At 43.7% G+C, this 21,878-nt stretch overlaps 2 protein-coding genes, 1 long non-coding RNA gene and 1 other non-coding gene across 9 annotated transcripts in view; 3 read left to right on the top strand and 1 right to left on the bottom strand.

Moving 5' to 3' along the window:
- LOC115595829 (uncharacterized) overlaps nt 1–21,121 on the bottom strand; it is a 92,050-nt gene extending 70,929 nt beyond the window's left edge. For all 5 annotated transcript variants that reach the window (XR_003986792.1, XR_003986791.1, XR_003986793.1 and 2 more), the window contains exons 1-3: nt 20,895–21,121; nt 16,004–16,282; nt 2,963–3,014 (exon numbers count right to left, since the gene is read on the bottom strand). This is a non-coding gene — a long non-coding RNA (uncharacterized LOC115595829). The remainder of the gene's footprint in view (nt 1–2,962; nt 3,015–16,003; nt 16,283–20,894) is intronic.
- Nucleotides 1,031–17,658, top strand: pthlha (parathyroid hormone-like hormone a). 2 transcript variants are annotated; one of them, XM_030440643.1, is made up of 4 exons: nt 1,031–1,144; nt 10,931–11,041; nt 15,985–16,527; nt 16,930–17,658. In XM_030440643.1, the coding sequence occupies exons 2-3, from the start codon at nt 10,935–10,937 to the stop codon at nt 16,502–16,504; spliced, it is 627 nt and encodes a 208-aa protein (XP_030296503.1). In that variant the 5' UTR covers nt 1,031–1,144; nt 10,931–10,934; the 3' UTR covers nt 16,505–16,527; nt 16,930–17,658. The 2 variants fall into 2 exon arrangements, with proteins under 2 accessions (XP_030296503.1, XP_030296502.1); XM_030440642.1 differs by lacking the exon at nt 1,031–1,144 and adding an exon at nt 10,308–10,689.
- On the top strand, nt 14,107–14,179 carry trnat-ugu (transfer RNA threonine (anticodon UGU)). Its single transcript has one exon. It is a non-coding gene; the product is annotated as a tRNA-Thr (tRNA).
- The window catches only part of LOC115595755 (NACHT, LRR and PYD domains-containing protein 14-like), a 965,684-nt gene continuing 963,604 nt past the window's right edge, over nt 19,799–21,878 (top strand). The window contains 1 exon segment of the mRNA XM_030440560.1: nt 19,799–19,904. The gene's annotated coding sequence lies outside the window, so the exon portion shown is untranslated.

Genomic DNA, 21,878 nt, shown 5'->3' with positions numbered 1-21,878 from the left:
TACACGTTATAATTATATTTTTATTGATAAGTTCCTCTCAGTTCCTCTGGTGTTTTTTTTCTCAGGTGTTTTTGGTTTTCTTCCAGGAACATTTGGAGGTAATGTTGAGTAGAAGCTGCTCGGCGTCACGGACAGCAGCAGAGGCAGTCAGGCAGCGCCCGGCTTCAGCTCCGAGTGTTTGACCCCAAAACCACGACCCTCCGCTAAACATAGAGAACCTCAGACCAGCTGGCACGACTGGAAACTAGAGCGCAGTGCTTTCGTGTTGGAGATTAGATGGGATGCTGCGCAGGCGTGGGCAGGCGTGACGAACCAAACCGCTACTACCATGTTTTGAGGAGGTTTTTCCTTTTTTTCCTGTCTGGCAGCAGGGGGTCATTATTTAATAGAGTAGAATTAAAGTGAGACACAAACAGAGGAGATAGACAAAAACACAGGCGAGCCAGACTGCTCTGTGTGAACACTGTTTTCATAACCGGCTTCTAAATGAACACGTTAATCTGCCTAAGTAAAGTTTGGGTCGGTGAAGGAATAACATTTTAAGGTTGAATTTAACGTGTAGGTTTTATTGCCGCGCCTCAGTGACGCGCAGGAGAGTGAAAAACACTGCGAGGAGGATCAATCTGTCACAAAGTGAGAGCAAGGCAACCACCAAGACCACAACTGCTGAAAAACACCAAATCTACCGGTCACGGACGTAAAACAACGAGGAGCGCTCACATGTGTCATTAGTTTAGACTTTGAATTATGAAGTGAAGTTGTGGTGTGCTGGTGAGGGGAGGAGGGGGGAGGAGGGGGGAGGAGAGGGGAGGAGAGGGGAGGAGAGGGGATGTGGGAGGGAGGCAGGAGCAGATAGAGTGAGTAAGTTCATCCACCTCATTACAATCCAGCTCCATGGATTCTTCTGCTAACGTGAGGCGGTGATGATGCCGATGACCACCATGTGATGTCATCAGGAGGGCTTGACCTGTGTTTATAAAGCTTCACGGAGCTTCACACCAGAGCAAAGAGTGCAGAGACTCCCAGACACCAGAGGAGCTGATCCTCAGAGGAACCACCTGCGACAGGACGGCCGAGGAAGTCTATTTTCACAAGTCTTCAGAGGATTCTTGATATTGTGGAGACGTCAGCAGCTGTGATACAGGTGGGTGAATATCAGCTGATGTTCTGCTAAACTGGGACTTTTTCTCTCTTAGATTATTTATTTTATTCTAAAAAATATGTATTTTGGTGATGGATCCTAAACTGCATCATCAAAGTGTGAATCTGAGTTTGGTATTTGTTGGTCAGCTGTTGATGGACCGGGCTCAATGACAGAACCTCTCCTGATCTTTATTGAGCACGCTGTATAAATGAATCATGTTTTATAATGTGGCAGCGCTGAGCTTTAGATCTGGTTCAGCACGATTACATTTGATTAACATCACGATTGTGTCCAGCTTAACACCGACGAGAGGCGACCTCAGACGGAGGATCAGAGTTCATCATGGGTTCAACATTTTGGACTAAACATAGAAAAGTTATACTCCACATTGTTCAGAAGATTTACGTTTTATTATCGACAGCTGAAGTGGTTGGTGTGTTTAACGGGGCAACGACAGCTCATTACTGGTGCTGTCAGCTGATTGTTTAACAAACCAACTGTGACAAAAACACAAAGTTTGACCGGCAGAGTGAGAAAATTAGTTCTGACAGAGAGCTCAGTGAGAATACAGAAAGTGTTTTTATTTATTTGTGTTATTTTGGGTTTTTTTATTGTTGTGTTAACAACATTAAAACTTGTGTACCTTCATAAAGTGGTTAAATTGAACCTTTTTCACCTGCTCATTAAAACTGACAACAAAAGAAAAAGGACAGCTGATCAATAATGATCAATATCAACCAATATTAAAACGTTAGCTTCTTAGTTGTTGTTTTGCAGTGTCAAACAGTAAACGTCTCGTCATATTTCCAGTGTGTTGTGTTTCATGTTAGCTCGTTGTTGTTCCAGAGTTAACTACTGAACACCTGTTCTGCATTAATATGGCTTAATGGGCTAAATTCATTTAGTCTAAATGTTTATTTTCAGTGTTTTCTGCTCAAGGTTTCTGTTAGCTTGTTAGCTTGTTAGCCATCTTTCTGTAATCCAAAGTGAAACATAGCTGTGGTTTCACACCCTCACTAATGAGAACTCTCAACATGTCTTTGCTAACGAATCCAACACTTAGGGTTTTAATTAGCCTTAAAACACTTCCAGTAGACGTCAGTGTTGAATATCTCCAGTGTCTCCCTTTAATGCTAATTAAATCATGAGCCTAAAGCCATGCAGACTGTATCAGATGACAACTGTTAGGCGAGTCAGAACCGCTCTGAACCACTTTCTGTCCCTCTCCATATTCTGATCCAGTTTGCTGGCAGCCCAGCGCTAACCATAATCAGGTCTAATTGAGCGCAGGGACCTTGATTGCCTTGGTGGGATCCAAGAGTGACACACCAACAGATTATGTACACCCATATGGTGACATCTGCAAAAGTGGCCCAGAGGCTCAGTGAGAGACAGACTGCAGGCGCCTTCGCTGCTCTCTGAATGCTGCCGGTTGTTCGGTGCTGCAGCTTCACGCTGCGCTAACGTGCACAAACGTTCATCTGCCAAACGGTTCAGAGATGAAGACGACTTCTGCTGAGCGCTGCTGTTCCATTTTAGTGACTTCTGCTGACATATGATGTCTTATTTATATCGCAGTGGCTGCGTCAGATGGCACAACAGTGAAAACAGATATTTAGCTTTAGCTGAAGTTTCCCACAGAATTCAATCCAGTGTGTGAGCGTAAAGAGACACAACCCACTGCTCAGAGTCCACACTTTACATTCAGATTGAATAAGACCACGCAGGATGATGCTCTGCTGCGTCTATGTGAAATGTTTAGTACCTTGTGATGAATAAGTAAGTGAACAATATACAGTACAACAGCGTCAGTCTCACCTGATGCTTCTGCTCTGACGTCCTCTCCAGCTCTCTCCTCGCACTCAGAAACCTGCAGAAACCAAATATAGGATTTAAAAACCAAAGAGGAGTTCCAGCTGCTCCAAACACTGAACAATGTGTTATTCATCAGCCGTGAATATAAAATTGCAGAAAGTTAAGAGATCGGTATCTTTATAGTTAAGCTACAAAACAATCAATGTTGTGGAAGTGAAAAGTTTTAAAACCAGTTTTGACACAAATAATCTTGTTAGAGCAGAAAATGATTCTTTTGCATGTGATAAATAACAGTTTAATTTATAGATGAACTTTTGCTCAGTTTCCATTGTAAAAGTCCAACAACAGAATAGGGACTGATCGTTATTTCAGCACCGACTCTGATTGTTATGAGTACTGAAGGAGATCGATAACTGATATTTGGAACCGAAACACATTTGCAGAAAAACTAAAAAACCTTTGGGTCAAAATTCAGAATAACTTCTTCCTAAAATACTCTACTTAGGTATAATTTTGAGGTACTTTACTTCAATATTTACATTTTTCTGTGACTTTACACTTCAACTACTCTATATTTATTTGATACAAGTTATTAGCAGCTAATTCAGTGCTGAGAGGCTTCATCTCGTGACATGCAACCAATCAGATTCACAGAGCGGCTGCTGCATCAGAGCCAGAGAGTTAGATTAATCTAAACTATCTGACAATGACAAAAGTTCCCGGCCAGTGAAGAAACATTTACACCAGCACAAGAAGGACAATTAAACTGGGTCTAAACTGATATTTATCTGAACACAACACCTTCTGTTGTGTCTTATAATGTACATGTACTCTGCATGCTGCGACCCGGCTGCAGCCTGTCTGTGTGGGCTGCACTCTCCTCATTATGTCAGATGGTCACAGGGTTCTGCTCAGCTCGGCGGCGTGCGGCTCCACAGAATGCCGGTCTGTGGTGGACAGCGGTGCCGGAGCATGTGCCGTGTGGTGGGCGTGTGTTGTGTTCTGCGAGCGAGAGCAGAACGAGCGGGAGGGAGACGCAGTTTCTCAGAGTTTCTGTCTATCTCGAAAAACAAATAAAAACCAGAAACGTACATTCCTGAATTCCTCCGTTAAAATCTGTCGCCGCGGGGCCGCAGAGGAGGAGGGTCGAAGGTGAGCCAGAGGTTAAACTGAGAGAGAGGAAGGCCACCCCTGAGAGACGGCTCACGGTCTCTTCATCATCCCTCAATCATCATCATCCATCACCCTGCCCCCCCGACCACGCTCACACTTTTCCATCATTCCACCGGCCGACCTCCGTTCCTCACAGAGAGCGCCTCCATGATTTACTGGCGGTCTCACAGCTGCTGTACAAACTGCCATCACGTCTGTTAAATGGAGCCGAGGTCACTGAGGAGCATAAACACTCCATCTTATACACCAGAACACCTTCAGCAGATCACACATTTAACGTGGAACTGGAACTTTAATCTTTAGCAAAACAAGTCAAACCTTAAAGTCTGCTTTTATTGGGATTAACCCTTTAACACACCAGCATGATGGCCTTAAGTTAAACACACTGACTGTTGTTTTCTTCATGGATCATTTCTACATGTCAGAACGGAGGAAAGAAAAGGAAAAAACAACAGAGTTGATGTCAAAGACGTCTGTGTTCTGTGTTCTACTCAAGTTAGCATGCTAACAGGCTAGCCCTGGCCCGGCCCGGCCCGGCCCAGCCGTCTCTGATAGTCTGACAGCACTGTAGATTCAGCTGGAGATGTTAAAGCAGCCACTTCACTACTGAGTCTTATAAGTCAACAAAATAACTAGTAACTAATAACTAATAGTCTCACAAAATGTGAAGAAAGGAAACATTTTCACAACTATTTTTATTATAAACAGAAAAATACAAGAAGTTCAGGTTTCTCTCTCTGACTTGAACGTTAACTCATTGTCAAACACATTTAATTCTTTGTTTCTGAGGCAAAAAGTCAAATACCGAGAGTTCAACTAAGACTGTAAACTCAGAAGAAATGTCACAGATTACACCTTTAAGGGACCCTTGAGGAAACACATTTAAAGGTTTAAGGACTCCTGACAGTTGAAAAGAAATCTGAGCAGATGATTTAATGCACATCAATCTCTGCATCTGAAGCTGACCAGCTCGACTGCATGTGGAGGCTTTAAATCTGGTCTGAGATCAGTTAGTGATGTGTTCTCTGCTGCAGACTGAGATCACAGCAGACGAGCTGATGGAGACTTCTGATGTTTAAATCAAGTCTCAGCTGCTTCAGTTGTTCAGCAGAATGCTGCAACTCTGTTTGACTGTGAAGCTCCAGAACTGTTCTGTGGACTACCACACTTCACCTGACTTTATAGGAGAGGAGAGGAGGACTGAGTTTTTTGGGTGAACTGCTCCTTTAGAGAAGGTGTTTTTAAAGCTCAGTCTGCAGTGAGCAGCAGATTCATCATCTTATTCTGCACAGTGAGAGGTGATTTGCTGCTGGACGCTGTGACCTGACGGGGTTAAGGTCCTATCAGAGTGGTGGGGGGCCTCAGGACGGAGTCAGGACCACTGATGGGCCCACACTAACAGTACGGGCCTTTGTGAGGAGAATTGTTTTTAAAAGCAGAGGCAGGAGAGGCGGGGGGTGCGGTCGCAAAGATTAAAAGCGGACATTTGTTTTGTGCATGTCGTGCTCTGCCAAGACGCAGCAATTTTCTATGAATCTAAAACAGCTTTCCTGGCTCGGACCCCACAAGCTGCCCGCTGCCAGGAAAAGACTTTTTTTCTGGTACCTGTTTACATGCAGGTAAAGCGGCTCTCGCAGGAGAAGCACATGAGATCTTTCTTTCCAGCCGAGCCAGCGACGGCACGAGGTGGGCGTCCGAGGAGGTGGGAGGGACGGCGACAGGTACTCGCTCCCGCCGCTGATCCCCGACACTCCTCCTTTTGTCCCAAAAAAGATCTGCCCGGACTCTGTGTTCCTGAACACACTCCAACCAGAGGAGCTCATAAACTGGAAGGAACTTGACTAATTTGCAGACAAACTGGGGGGAAAACTGCTCCCATGATTCTCCCTGGCACCGATCACTCACCATCAAAATGTGACCTGGAAGGAACAATGGACTCTGTTCATGATGCTAATGAATGAAAAGAGGTTTGTTGCATCATCACGTCCAGGCTGCATGTTGACAGCCTCCACATTCAGCAAATAATGTCTTCATTGTTTCCTTTCATGTTCATACGGTGACGTTCACCGCGCAGCTGCCGCGTAAAAATCACCGACGAATCAAAACACCGCAGTCGACCACGATGCTCAGCGCCGGATCTGTCCGTCCACACAGCCGGCGCCGTCGGTCCGTTCACTCCGTCATATTAATCCGTACTCAGGTTAACAGAAACCGACATCTTAATTTATTTATGTTGTTCAAAAGTTGACGGGTAAAACTGAGCAGAACCTCAGAGAAGGTGGTGGGCAGTTCACACGAGACGACCATGTGACCGCTCGTTACGAGTTCAGATATTGATTCTAGATGATACTCGTGCACTGTTCGTCCTGGATACTCGTATCAGCTGGGTACCCGCTCTACCCCAGCTTTTACCTTTTAAGTCCTTTTCAGCTCATAGTTTTTGTTTTCCAGCCGACAGATTCTCAGAGACTAGCCGGTGACCCCAGTGGAGCGTTCAGCAGCTACAGACACAGATATTGACCTCAGGAGGTGGTGGAGACCAAAAACAGCTAAAAAAAAAAAGCGAACAGCAGACATAAATCATCTCATTGATACAGAACAATATTACAACTGTTCGCTAACAACTTATTGTTTCTGTTTATTTGCCTTTTTATCTCCTTTTCAGTAGTTTTGGTGCAGCTTACAGTCCACTGCTGGACGTCTGCAGAGTCTGTCCGTCATGTGTGCTGATCTGTTTAGATTTCTCTCTTTGGTAACTAACTAGTTTTTAGACGCTCTTAATCGCAGCATTTGGAGTTTAAGTGTCACACAAACCACAAGTGTTGTTGGTACATGTCTAAATGATGTTGTGGGAAACACTCAAACACAGAATAATTATAAGTTGTGTGTTTATTAGACGGGCTGAGCGACACTGTGATCTCCACAGGTACGCCCTGGTTTGGATGCAGATCACCGACTGTTTGTGCAGTTTAGAACAACTCAATCAGTCATTGTTTAACATTCAACAGAGAGCGCAAAGAAGAAGTCTTTGTGTGAAGTCGACTTCACAAAGAAGTCCACTGGCTAAAATGTCAGTCACATTAATCATGTGTGAGTGTGTGTGTGTGTGTGTGTGTGTGTGTGTGTGTGTGTTGTTCGTCACACAGAACAGGGATAAAAATACAACGACGCGTAAATCTCCAGACTTGTGACATGATGGTGCCACATGCTTGTGTAAACATTTTTCCCACAAATGATTTCCACACAGATTTCTGCCTGACAGATAAGAGTGAGTGAGTGTGTGTGTGTGTGTGTGTGTGTGTGTGTGTGTGTGTGTGTGTGTGTGTGTGTGTGTGTGTGTGTGTGTGTGTGTGTGTGTGTGTGTGTGTGAGTGTGTGTGTGTGTGTGAGAGATCTGTTTTTAATTGTCGGAGGCGACAGCTGGAACACATTGCTGATATTTCAACACATGTCAGTCGGAGCGTTGGCGCTGCTGCCTGCAGTGTTTGTCTGTGTGGAGGTTAACTCAGGAAACTCACATTCTTTCTCTTAAAGCTTCTTTATGGGATTATTTCTCACATTATTCTGAAGGATTACGGTTTTTTAGAACAAAATTGGACCCTCATGAAGACAGTCGATGCAGTTTTCTGTGGTTTGTGAATCCACCAGTAGGAGACACCAAAGTCACGCGTTTTTAAAATCCTGCGTATAGAAGCTTTAACTTCTGTTCTGCTGTCAGTGCTTCAGTTATTAATCTATAAGAGTCTGAACAAACTGAATTATATAATTACATTAGTTTTAAAGCAAAAACAATGTCGCACATCATGTCGTTTTACATGGTCAAAGCTCAAATTTAAAAACAATATCACTGAAAATAAACACTGAACACGTGTTTTTACAAGGAAATATAAAAGGTGCTTGATTAAAGTGATGATTATGTCCTCAGAGTCGCTCTGCCTGACAGTTAGAGGAGCGTTTAACTCATTATAGTTCTTTATTCCATTATTCACACTGACACTGTGCAGAGCTGACGTGACGCAGACAATACTTATACTCAAGTAACGTCCAGGTGCCTCAAAACTACACTACTTGAGTAAATGTACTCAGTTACATTCCATCGAGTCATTACAGCACGCACACACAAACACACACACACACACACACACACACAAACACACACACACACACACACACACACACACACACACACACTATTTGAACCGCTGTAGAAACATGTTTCCAGCATCTGCACATCAGACGAGCTGAAGCGTTCATGATCTTCTTCCTCTGCTCGTCTCTTTTAGCTCGTTAGCGTTAATGAACTGTCATCATTTCATGTGATCACTGCAGTCTCTGATCTGATCTGAAGTCAGCTTCACTCCACTACACTTTGGAGGCAAACTCTCACTTTTACCCTTCAGTAATAACACTGTACGTTTACTTTTACTTGAGTACGACTTTTGAGTACTTTAACATCAGTGAAAGTGATGCATTACTCTACATAGACTGTAATATTAATCTAATACTTATTTTTACATATGATTGTAACTGGTTAAATGTAATGCATTACATTTTGGAGGTAACTTGACTCTTTCAGGAGCTTGAGAAGCTGTTGTGTAGAAATGTTTCTGAATCTTCTCAGGGTTTAAAGCGTCTGCGCGCGTCGTGACAGGTCAGAGTTCATCTTGCCAGACCTCATCACCTCCGCTCACACGTCAGCGTCGTGTCCGCAGGCCGAGCGTTATACCTGAACACGCCACCTGACCGCTCAGGTCGGCGGTGGCGGATAAAGGCCAGCGATGGCCCAGAGTCACCGCTGTGACGCAGACGACAACCAGCTGTCGCTGTGAATCACTCACACAGGAAATACCTCCCAGTCTGACTGCGGCGACGTCGTCCAGGACGTCAGAGTCGGGTTCACTGTTCGCTTTGTTAGATTCAAATTCAGTTTTCTACATCCTCGTCTCAACGTGACGAAACAAGAGAACAATTCATTATTTGTGAGAAAGTAAAGAATATATTAAAGATAAGTGAAGATATTGTGTTAATATTACTTTAGTAAGAGTAATGGACTGATGATGAGTGACAGGATTCAATATTCTGATGACTGTAGATGAAATACATTTATTTTAAAATGTGCTACTTTGGCTCTGATGCAGTGTGTACCACAAAGTAACTAAAGTAATAAGTAAATAAATGTAGTGGAGTAAAACGTATAATATTTGCCGGGAAAAACTCAAGTTAAATAAGTTATAATTGTACAGTAGTTACAGAGTAAATGTACTTAGTTACATTTCATCAGTGATATTGGTGACCGAGTCTCTCTGAGCTGTGCGCTGTCACTGAGATCACAGCAGCACCAGACTCCCTTAACAAATGTGTCAGTTTAGTGAGTTGTTGAGTTGGAGACACTTTATAAACTCTGTGAAACTCTGTCTCTGACTCATTCTGCATTATTTGGACCTTCTTGTTCATTCAGCAAATGTTCTACATGAACTTCTTTCTGTCTTTGAGTAGAAACATGGAGTCTGTTTGTCTCTGTGATGGACGGGTTTGTTTCATACAGAGCAGGAAGTGACATCAGATATTAAGTGTTTGCTCGAGACACACGTTTAATGTCTGGTGTGAATGGACCGGTTCTGATCGGATCACTCAGGTCAGATGTAAAACCAAACGTCAGTCTGTCTCTCAGCACCCGTTCTCCATCTTTCTCCTCCTGAACATTAGAGTTAGTCACTGCAGCGACGCCCACACAGCAGATTATAACTCTGTTTATCAGCCAGTTCCTGATTTAAATGAACGTGATACTAATTTTAGTCTGTTTGTGACTTTTAATAGACAAACTGTTTCATGTAACAGCCAAAAACATTTTAACAGAAAAACAATGAGGACAAAAATATGAAATGATTAAACACAGCTGTGACATTAGAACACTGAGAAGATCTTCCAGCTGGATCAGAACCGCTCACACAGTTTGTGTTGTTGTTGTGTTTGTCTTGCTGTCTTAGTTTTTCTGGTGATGAGTGAGCGCTCGGTGTTTTCTGGCACTGCGAGTCCTCCGTAGCTGCAGCTGTGGCTCAGCAGATCTGTGTGCTGCTCGAGTGCCACCTTCCTGTCTGACTCGTCCACACTCAGTGGGCTGAGACATGATGGAGGCCCTCCTCTCTGTTAAGAAGTCCTCCCCTTCCCTTCGCCTCTGACCTTCTCAGGCACTCAGGCAGCATGCAGCAAACGCTCCCATCAGATCGACCTGCAGCAGCCGCAGCAGCAGCAGTGCAGCCTCAGCTCGCTCTGACACTCACCTTTCACCGCGGGTTAAACACCTGGACGACTGCTGGAGCCGCAGCCGGACTTCTTCTTCTTCTTCACTTTGAGGAGTTTGTAAACTGAGGAACATAACTTAGAGCAGTGAAGACGAGCTCCTGGATGTCTTTTGGCTCGTGGGGATTTTTTTTTTCCGCTCCCCAAGGTGTCATCACCTGGATTTGTGTTGGAAAGTCTGACTGGAAAGTTTGAGAAAGGACTTAAAAGAAATAACTTTATCTTTTCTCCGTGCGGGACAGACACTTCTGTGGGAAAGTAAGTTTCCCAGTAACTCTTCTTCTTCTTCTTCTTGTCCCTCCTTTTGTTTCTCTGTGTTTAATTTCAGCTTTGTTGTGGCTCCGCTCTGTGAAACACGCTCGACTGGTTTCATCTCATGTGCAGCAGCGTTAATCATTTCAACGAGCCACAGAGGAACCGTTTGAGTCGGCAGGTTTTTAGAGACAGACGCTGTGAGACGCATGTGAAGATAAATGTTGATGTGTTTTTGTGTCCACAGAAAGATGTTCTGCTCCAGGAGAGTCCTTCAGCGCTGGTGCTTCGCTCTCTTCCTGCTCTGCTCTCCGGTGCCGCACTACGGACGACCCATTGATGCCCTGAGCAGCAGAATGTAAGTCTGATTTCTGGTCACTTTTCAGCCCGTCTTCACTTCAGTCTGTGCTCCTCAGTCCGGACCCGAGGGGAGCTGGAGTGGAATAAACCTCCAGATAATCTTTTTTCCCATATTTGCACATTCCCCCCCTCCCCCGGCGTGGTGGGCGAGCAGAGGCTGGAAAATGTGTTCATATGTGAAACGTGCTGAAAGTGTTTAGTTAGCGCTGGCCCACCTGTGTGTTTACATAAAGCAGAGACCGTCTCCGTGTGATAAACTCGCAGCAGCTCCGCGGCCTCCAAGGCTTTCAGGCTCTCCGTCCTCCGCCGTCGCCGTCCATCCCTCCGCAAACACTTTGCGACGCAGGGAAGTGAATAATGCTGATGTTCGGCTCGGCCGCGGACCAAACCAAACCTGCCGCCCCTGCTGAGGTGTCTGATGCCAAACTGAATAAATGTTCTTTCAAGTTGCTGAACGCACTCAGAGATGATATCTGTGAGATGGAAGGGGTTTAATGAAGCAGTGGAGATGCTGCTGTAAACAGTCTGAGGGAGAGTTTCTGGCCTCTCTCCGGGGACAGACTTCACATCTGAAATGCATTTTGGTGGCGGCGCTGGAAGTTCTGGAGAGTCGAGTCTTTAAAGTGATTCAAACCGTGTGTCGTCCAGGTTTAACGGGTTGTGTGTGTGTGTCTGTGTGTGTGTGTGTGTGTGTGTGTGTGTGTGTGTGTGTGTGTGTGTGTGGGGCCTGTTCTGCTTATGTCAGGGGAAATGGAGCTACAGCCGTTGTGTGATATGAACTTAATAGGATTTTCAGGACGAGGGTTAACGCCACCTGAGTGGAAAAGAAAACACGGGTTGCGATGATTGAAAATGACGCGGCGGTGGAAGCCGCTGACCTCCGACCCTCCTTCATCTGCTGCTGCGGCCTCCGTCAGAAACACAACGCAGATTTTAGGCTTTTTAAAATGAGATTCAGCTGAATTTAGACCAGAAAATTATGTTAGAATCACATGAAACTATTCCAACACCAACAAAGTTGCAACCATTAGTCCATCCCAAAAAAAGAAAAATTATTTAAAGATTTGAATTCCAACTGATGTGACTATTTGTTGCCTCTCTTACATGACAGTAAACTAAATATTCTGTCCGAACAAACAGCAGGTTTGACGTTTGTTCTGAGAGTCTTCTATGCTGAAAAACAGTTTTTGATGATGAAGATCGTCTGTCAGTTGCAGCTCTGCCTCAAGTTTGATTTCAAAAGTGTTTCAATCTGGAAACTTGGAAACTGAGTAATTTACAATGTTTTTCTTCTGTGAGGACGCGGCCTGAATGAAACTGTCCAAGTTTTGATTTAAATCAGGAGACTGATGCTCAGTTTTTGGGGCTGATGTTGATTTCTTGGCTAATATACAAACATCTCTCGCAACTGATGCCTAAAATGTGGTAATCAATCACCGTGACGACGTGGCAGGATCACTGACGGATTTAAATGTTGTCTTCTATAAACTCTAACATGAAAAACTGATCCGTCGCTGATGCCTGAGAAGGTGAAACATTAAATATTTCATCTAAAAAGAACAACAAAGGATATTTGGAAGCCAAATTCTCCCAATTAAAGACAAAGAAAGAATGAGATTAAAAATCTAAATTAAGGGATCAAATGTCAACACGTCTCATAATCTCATAGTTCAGTTTTTTACGGGGGAATATTTTTCTCATCAGACTGAGTTTTCATGTTCTGGTGGCAGTAAGCAGCCTGCACAGCGATCCGTCACACTGCTGGCTTTACTTCTTCCGTTGGTCTCCTGCAGAGAGAAACAATTAGGCTCAGGTAGGACGGGGAGCGTTGGAGCGCTGCCACCTCAGGATGTTTCAGGGCCATTTTCCTCCTCCTCCCCTCGGCTGGAAGCTGTTTGATGTGAGCGTTATTAAAGGTAAAAACAGAACCGGATCAGTTTCACAGGCGCTGTGCTCGCAGGCTTTTTCTCCTCAGACCTGAGATTTACAGGAAATATCTGTATGCATATAAACACTGGCTGCTCTCAGGGGCTCCTCTGTGTTTGGGAGGCGAGTTTTGTTCAGGATATTATTATTATTCAGCAGGAAAACACAGGGTGACCCCGGGGGAGCTGAATCAGAAGAGAAAGGCTTTTATTTGTTCATGTGGTTTCATCACATTTGGTCCGTGTGGTTTCAGGTTTTAGTCCTGATGCTGCAGCAAAACCTCCACGACTGAATCCAAATCAAACTGTAAATGATTTGTGTGAAGTTCATGGAGACACCCTCCAGATAAAGCCGCAGTGCATCATGGGAAGCAGCCTGACAGCTGAAGGGCGGCGCTGGGCTCTAATCAGCCGCCGCTATCTTCCACTGAAGCCGGCGTGTTTGTGTGCTCAGACACCTGAAGTGTTTGGCCGGCGTTGGCGCTCGCTGGTTCCCAGGCTTCGAGCCGTGCCCTCTGCCTCCATGTTTGTCTAAGAGTTCAGAGTCAGAGTAACGCGACACCGCGGCAAAGCAAAGCCCGAATCCTGGTGCTGCTCCGACTGCATCAGGAAAGATAACAGGTGGTCCCATCTGGCCAGGATCAGAGCTGCTGGAGCTGCTGGAGCTGCTCTGCTGCGTCTTTCATGCCCTGAAACGTTGATTGATTGTTGTTTCAGTCACACTCTGTAATCATATTCAAAGTGTCACCGAGCAGCTCGGTGCTGGTTCTGGTCCGGTGTGTTTTGTAGCTGCAGGTTCATTAATCAAAGGTCAATCCTGACGTCTGAAAACACAACAAATTTCATTGAAGTTTGGTGTAAAGTTCAGCCAAGTGCTGAGTGTTGTGTTTGGGTTCCTGTGCAGACAGCACCACCGTGTGGCTGTTTGGTGCCGTGGCGCCACAGACCAGAAGTTACAGTCCTGCTTCAAAACCAGAGGTTGTGAGTTTGAATCCGTCTGTCCTGCTTCATATTTCAAGCCCTGCTTTCCCACCTGAGCAGCTTTTCAGCTCACTGAGTGGTTTTGAGAGTGACGGCTGTCTGTAGTGATCCCTCAGCAGCAGGCTGCTCTTCTGTGGGTGTGGCCTGCAGGGCACCAGGCTCCATAGCTCAGGGGTTAGAGCACTGGTCTTGTAAACCAGGGGTCGCGAGTTCAAATCTCGCTGGGGCCTCAACACTTTTTCATTGCTTCACTCAGAACAAGAACAGCTCTGCTACATTATCATGTACTTTATAAACTGCAGACTCAACACGTAACACACATGTTCGTTCACCTGTAGGTGGTGCTGATGGTGTCACATCTCAAAATATTTGGAAAATTCAGTGCGGTTTGGTGAAAACTCAGCAAAGTGCTTCTTACTGTGCTGACTGTTAGAAAACAAGTAATGTCAATCTCAGTTATTTTTAATGCAACCAAACTAATTTACACAGATGTTACTGCGATGTTTACTGTGCTGTCGGTCAAACTCACCTTTCACTCTGTTCACTGTGTGTTTGGAGTGAAGCGAGGCACTAAAATGATATTCAACATTTCTGTTGTAAATCACCTCTGTGTTTATTTACCTTTGTTTTAATGCTCATATTTATTTACTTTCTCATCATAGTTTCCATTTTATTGATTTAGTTTACTTTAGTCAATATTAAAGTTCAGTAAATCTAATTTTATTCCTGCACTTATTTCTGTATTTGTCTCTTTTTGCATTTTGCGAGATAATAAAAATAAGATAAATAAAAAAAATAAATAAACGAATAAATAAACAAATACATTAATTAATTTACTAATTGGTAAAACAAACAGGAAGTAATTAAAAGCCTATATTTATTATTATACATTTATTGGCATATTTCTTATTCAACTGCAGATCAAATAAATACAATTTTAAAAAGTGCTACTTGGGTTCTGATGCAGAATGTAATCAGTAAAGTAACTTTTAACTAAAGTAATCAAATAAATGTAGTGCAGTGGAAGAATAAAGTAGCAGTAAAGTATCATAATAAAGCAGAAGTACCTCAGAATTCTACATTAGATAAGATAATGTGCCTTTAGTGATCCCTCGTAGGAGGAATTCAACAAAGTACTTAAGTAAATGTACTTAGTTACATTCCATTGCTGCCCTTTGTGCAGATATTCAATCCTGTAAATACTGAAGTATATTTTTGCAGATGATTATTTGGTGCTTGAACTCTTCTCATGACACTACAGACGCCACAGAAACCTTGTGAAGCAGTTTGTTCTCCGACTGATCTGAAGTTCAGCCACATGAATTCTTGCTATTTTCATTTTGGAGCATTTGTGCTTCCAGATCGATCCCTGAGCTCCACGTTAACATCCAGACTAATGAAAAGTGAAGGGCCAAAGATCGTATGAATGAACAATCGAAGGGAAATCTGGCACTTTGACGTGAAAAGAAAAAAAGAGGAGAAAGTCTTCTGGACCTCCTTGTGCAGGGTGGAGATCTTTGGTATCAGTTTTAACAACCCTGGGAACAAATTCAGCTCCTGCGGTTTGATGAATCATGTCAGTTCACTGATCGGATGCAGCAGGGAGTCATTGGAAAACTGCTGGTCTGTTTGAAGCCTTCGCTCTCATTGTTGTGCTGATGCTGCCCTCTGCTGGTCGACTGAACGTCCCCGCTCACCAAAGAGCAAATACTCTATCATGACATCAGTGACTTATTCAAAGCAGTTTATTATGAGGCACGAGGTTTAAAAAATGTCAACGAAGTTTGGTGCAAAGACATTTACTCTCAACAGAAGGTTGATGCTTTATGTTCATTTGTCAGAAGTTTATTTCCAAAGAAATGTGGAGGCCAAAACACTTAAAATCGCTGGAAAATTGAATGAAGTTTGGTTTAAAGTTCTGTCACTATAATCTTAACATTTAAATTGTAAAGAAGTATTTTTACACAATTTCATGAACAATATGAATTCAAAGACAAATCCTTAAAACAAATATTTTGTGTGTGATTTTTTGCAGAAAGCGGTCTGTGACTCACGCTCAGCTGATGCATGACAAAGGCCGGGCGCTGCAGGACTTTAAGCGTCGCATGTGGCTGCAGGAGCTATTGGACGAAGTCCACACAGCAGAGGTCCGGGACCTCCCGGTCCAGACCACCAGCGGAGGGGGAAGCAGCAGCGGCGCCGGCGTCGGGCTGCCAGGGGTCGGACTGGGCATCAACCTGAGCACCACCGGCAGCACCCTGCACTCCAAACCCCCTGGAGGAACCAAGAACCTCCCCATCAGCTTCAGGCTGGAGGAGGAGGAGGGAACCAACCTGCCGCAGGACACAGAGCAGAACAAGAATCAGACGTACAAAGACGGCGTGCAGAAAGTAAACGGCAAGAGGAAGAAGAAAGGAAGGTCTGGAAAGAGGAGGGAGGGAGAGAAGAGGAAGAGGAGGGCGCGCTCCCTGGGGTGGAGGCTGGAGGACGAAGCAGGAAGTGGACTCCACCTGGAGTGGAGGTCTCTGCTCGGCCTGCAGAGGGCGCTGCTTTAAAACGCTGTCAGTCTCTGACAAAGGTGAGTCTGCAGCTCACACACCCACGGAAAGTAGACTCGAGATTTCAGAGGAAATCTTTAGAAATTCTTTAACTCCCAACAAATTAATTTCTCATTAACAAGTCTAATTTATTCTTGAAATCCAAGTTCAGCACTTCTTACTCATCAGATTACCCAACATTCCTGAATTCAGAACTTTAGTACATGACAGTCAAACTGTTACTTATTCACATTCTGTTGATAATTTAAGGTCTTTTTTAACATTTTGAACACATATTGCATTTTTCATCAGTATTCAAGGAGCAGTCTGTAGTTTGGGGGATATAATATAAATATAATGCAGAATTAACTGAACTTAATAATTCACACTGAAATATCAAACATGTGAACTGACAGTTGTGTTTCTGTGTGTTTGTCTTCCAGAAGCCTGCAGACAGTCGGACTGGACTCCTAAATACTCACGTTACAGCGTCCTGTAATAGTGACTGTTTGGAAAGAAATTGGAAAATATTTATTGTCTGTAAATATTCTAAATATAGCAGAATAAATAGCAGAATATGATAAAAAACAAAAACTTATTTGATGCTCTGTGAGGCAACAGATTTTAATCTTTGTGAATCCTTGCTTTTTTTCTTTTTTATTCTAGTTATGTCAGATTTTTTTTGCGGTAATTTATTTTGTCTGAATGGTGTATTTATTTTGTAAATGTATCGAGGTGCTGCTGACCTTCTATATTTTTGTACCATATTGCACTTTAGATATATAAATATAAATATATATACCATTAATTTGTTCATTGACTTGTTCACGTGGTTGATTGAAATGAAGAAAAAAAACAACGGTCGTCACTCTGTGTTATCTTCCAGTCTGATTCTTGACCTTTCGCTCTGTTCAGACGTCCAGATTTTTGTTTCTCTGCTGCTGTTCATTCGGATGTTTCCGGCTCTGATCGAAGCCGTTTGTTGTCTCACGTTTGTGTTCGACCCTCCTGCTGCCTTCACTGACTCTGTTTCCTTCACGGCCCGCTCTGCTTCTCAATGCCAAAGTTCAGATTTGTACATAAACCAAACACGGCTCGATATTGTTGTTTATGGCACTTGCACTGAGATGAACACCCTGTACTGAACGGATTAAACATTTGACAGTATCCTCCTCTCTGTGTCCTGTGTCTTTAATGTCCTGTTAATGGTTATAACATCAGGAACCTGGATGATATCATATTATTATATAAATTATAACACTGTAATGTAAAAGACATGTTTGGTCTCTGTTGATCTGCCAATGTCAGCAGCAGATGTTTGTGAAGACACCATCTGTTTCACTGAACCAGTAACACAGCAGCACCAGACTCCATTAACAAAAGTAGTGATTTTAGGAGTTGGTGAGTTAAAACAAACTTTACAAACATGATGAAACTGTGTGTGACAGATTGTAACTCATTGTGTCCTTGTTGTAAATTCAGCATGAAATGTGATACATGAAGCCAACTATTAACCAAAACATCACCAGACTCCCTTAACAAATCGGCTAATTTAAGGAGTGGTTGAGTAGCTTAAAACTTTATGAATATTATGAAACTGTGTCTGTGACAGATTGTAACTCATTGTGTCCTTGTTGTAAATTCAGCATTAAATCTTTCAGCTGAAGTTGTTTGTCTCCTTGTAAAAAGTGTCAGTTTGTGGCAGCATGTCTGTACCAGCCTGTCTGCTTCTGTGTCTAAAGTGCTAAAGTCTTACCTGCCAACATTGATCAGCTGTTTGAACACACTGTTTACACGGATTTCACCATTTACACTCCATTTATGAAAGAAGAAACATGTTATTGATCTAAACATGTCACATGTAACAAAGACACTAAACAGTAACAATATAGGCTACTTCTTTGTCCCCGTGGAGAAAGTCCCCAGACTCCCTTAACAAATGTGTCAGTTTAGTGAGTTGTTGAGTTGGAGACACTTTATAAACTATGTGAAACTCTGTCTCTGACTCATTCTGCATTATTTGGACCTACTTGTTCATTCAGCTGATGTTCTACATGAACTTCTTTCTGTCTTTGAGTAGAAACATGGAGTCTGTTTGTCTCAGTGATGACCGGGTTTGTTTCATACAGAGCAGGAAGTGACATCACATCACAGATGCTGACACTCAATGTGAACGTCTCAGAGCGTTGAGGAGCTCTGGCTGTGCGAGACAGCAGACTCTCTCAGCTCCAACATGGAATCAGCCTCTTTCTTCAGGCTCAGCTCTCTCTGGAGTCAGTCGGCCTCATCAGGCTGAGTCATGGTGAGTCAGAAACGAGCAGCTCAACACATGAAAGTTTCCACTGAAAGCTGGACTGAAACATGTTTCCAACAGACTGAAAAACATCACTCAGCAGGATTCCTTCAGTTACTAATGTCATCTGTTATTATTAACCATTAGTAATAAATAGAACAATCACTGGATCATTCTGTTCATGAGGGAGAACTAAAAATGTGATGATTCTGCAGTTATAAAAGGCAGCGTAAGAGTCTCAGAACGCCTCCGCGGTGTCACATCAGGACACACATGAAGCACGAAGTCCAACTCTGGTTAAATGAAGTTTAAACTACCTCCAGTCCACCACCTTGTTCCCCTCCTCTGCTGTATGTCTTCAGGTTTTCATCACCTCTTCAGTTCGTCCAATTAACGTCTGATCAACATCAGCTGCCCACCAGGAAATGATCCCCATCAGCTGAGAGCGAGCTCAAGGCTTCTGTCGCTGCCTTTCTAAACTTCTGCACGTACAGCAGGAAAGAAAATTACTACTTTCCACTCAATAGAGCAAAAGTGTCAACAAATTGCCGCCTCTCATCATAAATTCCATCCAGAATTCAATTAGGGGTGATCAACAGCTCCAGGCTGCAGAACGAGGCCAGAGGGACTTGGCCGCTCTACGAGCCATTAAAATAATTCCCACCGCTGCGGCTTCACAACATGACAAGTTTGGTTTGGCGGCAGGTTGTCGAGCTGAGAGACGTGGAGCAGAGAGAGCCGGGCGCTGGTGTCGGCCGTGTTGATGTTGTGATTCAAGCAGCGGCACGGCAACAATCCTTCAAATCCACCCAATCAGAACCAGAGAGTCAGAGAGGGGCGGACGGAGACCTGGACCCAGAGGCCACAGGACCTGGACCCAGAGGCCACAGGACCTGGACCCAGAGGCCACAGGACCTGGACCCTGGACCCAGAGGCCACAGGACCTGGACCCTGGACCCAGAGGCCACAGGACCTGGACCCTGGACCCAGAGGCCACAGGACCTGGACCCAGAGGCCACAGGACCTGGACCTGGACCCAGAGACCACAGGACCTGGACCCAGAGGCCACAGGACCTGGACCCAGAGGCCACAGGACCTGGACCCAGAGGCCACAGGATCCAGATGGTATGAACATGTGGTCTGCATTTTACTCAATCTGTTTTCTCATGTTTTATTAGTCGGAAGGTTCAGTACCATTTTAATTTACGTTGTAAGAAGACAAACATAGAGAGCAGAAGTCAGGTGTCCTTCATGGACCTTATTTGATTAAATCTTTGTCTGGTAGAGAACAAAGAGAGACAGATATTAAAGTATTGATCCTGTTTGAACTGTGTCATTAATCACACATATGATATTTGTCATCAAACTAATGAAACATCAGCCTGTCAACAGTGTCGTCGTCTCCTAACTTCAACATTGTCGAGCTGCTTCTGTATATCAGCAGCTCACAGAACTGAACCAGAACCAGCTCTCCTCTCACAGAACTGCAGTTGTCAATATGAGCAGATTTATTGTGATGTTCATCTTGTTTAGAACCTTTTCTGACCCAGTTGGCTCCATGTTGGTGTTGGTGGCGTGCTGATGAGACTTTAATACAACAAACTGAAACCTTATTGACTTGAAAATGATCTTTTAAACTGACAAACATCATGCGTGTGATTTATGATCCAGTTCAGACAGGATCAATACTTTATCCGTCTCCTCTTCACTACTAAACACAGTTTTGTACAGTTCCGCTGAGGTCCACCGGAAGGGGGTGTGGCTTCATTAACTTGTTATTGACATTAACTTCCATTTTGTTTTTTGTTATTTAGTTTTGAGGCCCCCCTGAAGCCCAAATGTCCCTTAATAAACTACGACATTGAACACAACATTGATAACGGTCCGCCGCCATCTTAACTGTACTTGACAGCGGCGTGAACTCCCCTCTGATGAAAACATGAAGCCAGCCGTTATTTGACAAACAAGCCCATGCTAACAAGCTAACTGTGTTCCCACGAAAACACGAGCACATTTCACTTCACGTTGCCCCAAACAGACACAACTTCACCGTCCATGAGCCGCAGGATAGCGCGTTTGTGTTTAGCTAGCAAAGTCAGCAAAGTTAACACTCACCAGATCCTGTAGCTTCTTTTCATCCCTTTTCTTCTGTGAGGTTATTTATCCTCCATTCAGCGGTCAGTGAAGAGAGTTACTGGACATCATTCACATTATTATGTTAAGTGTCTCATATCTGCATTAAATCCTCCAGAAGGCTCAAACACCATAAACACAGCCGACAGATCCAGCGTGAAGCACACAGCTCACCGCCACCTGTCACTCAAAGAAGCCACGCCCCCTAATTACCCTTAATTTAATGTGATTTAAACCAGAGAGGGATTAATTAGGTTGAGAGAGCAGAGTTTATTTAGTTCCAGGCTGTAAACATGTTTATTAAACTTTCAATAAGCTGTGAAAAGCGATTTAAAATTATTTGACGTCATCACAACGTAAGGCTGAGCGGGAACTCGTGGGCGGGGCCAGCCAACTTTACTCGGCACGTCACGTGTATATCTCGCGCGTTCACAAAAAGCTCGCCCCCGAGCTGCTGTGCTCGTACCACAGAGGCTCTACGGAGAGAGCTGAGGTTCAAAACGGACTTTTTTAAAGCGAGGTTAATCTGAGGATGTTGTATTGTGGACGTGAAATCCAAATTTCATGACTGTCAAGTTATATTTTTAAACTGGGACAACAGCACATATGTTTGTGTTTTTATGTCTTTATTAACACAACCAACTACTGTTATTTCTTTTAATGAAACATGTTATATTTGTGAGAGACTTTTCATTTAGAATTTAATGAACTTTTGGAACAAAATGTGCTCATTCATTTATAGGCAAATATGAATCACTATTTTATCATATTTGTCTTAAATCCAATTCCATTATAGCAGGTAAAGCACGTCCTGACAGCTTACTGTCAGATACTGTTCCCCCTCTGTTCAGTGTGAAAGGAGGCTCACAATAGTATCTATTCCAAGCTGTCAGGATGCGTTCCCCCTGTTTAAATGGTCAAATTGAATAATATCAGCCTGAAAATCACATTACTTACCTTTTGTTG

This window comes from Sparus aurata, chromosome 14 (genome assembly GCF_900880675.1).
Source record: "Sparus aurata chromosome 14, fSpaAur1.1, whole genome shotgun sequence".
Lineage (NCBI taxonomy): Eukaryota > Metazoa > Chordata > Actinopteri > Spariformes > Sparidae > Sparus > Sparus aurata.
This window is presented reverse-complemented; position numbering and strand designations above follow the sequence as displayed.

What these genes read in the sequence shown, in the direction of transcription:
- pthlha (XM_030440643.1), top strand. Translation starts at nt 10,935, where the DNA reads ATGTTCTGCTCCAGGAGAGTCCTTCAGCGCTGGTGCTTCGCTCTCTTC. An exon ending in GATGCCCTGAGCAGCAGAAT is followed by an intron (nt 11,042 to 15,984) that starts GTAAGTCTGATT and finishes GATTTTTTGCAG; the next exon opens with AAAGCGGTCTGTGACTCACG.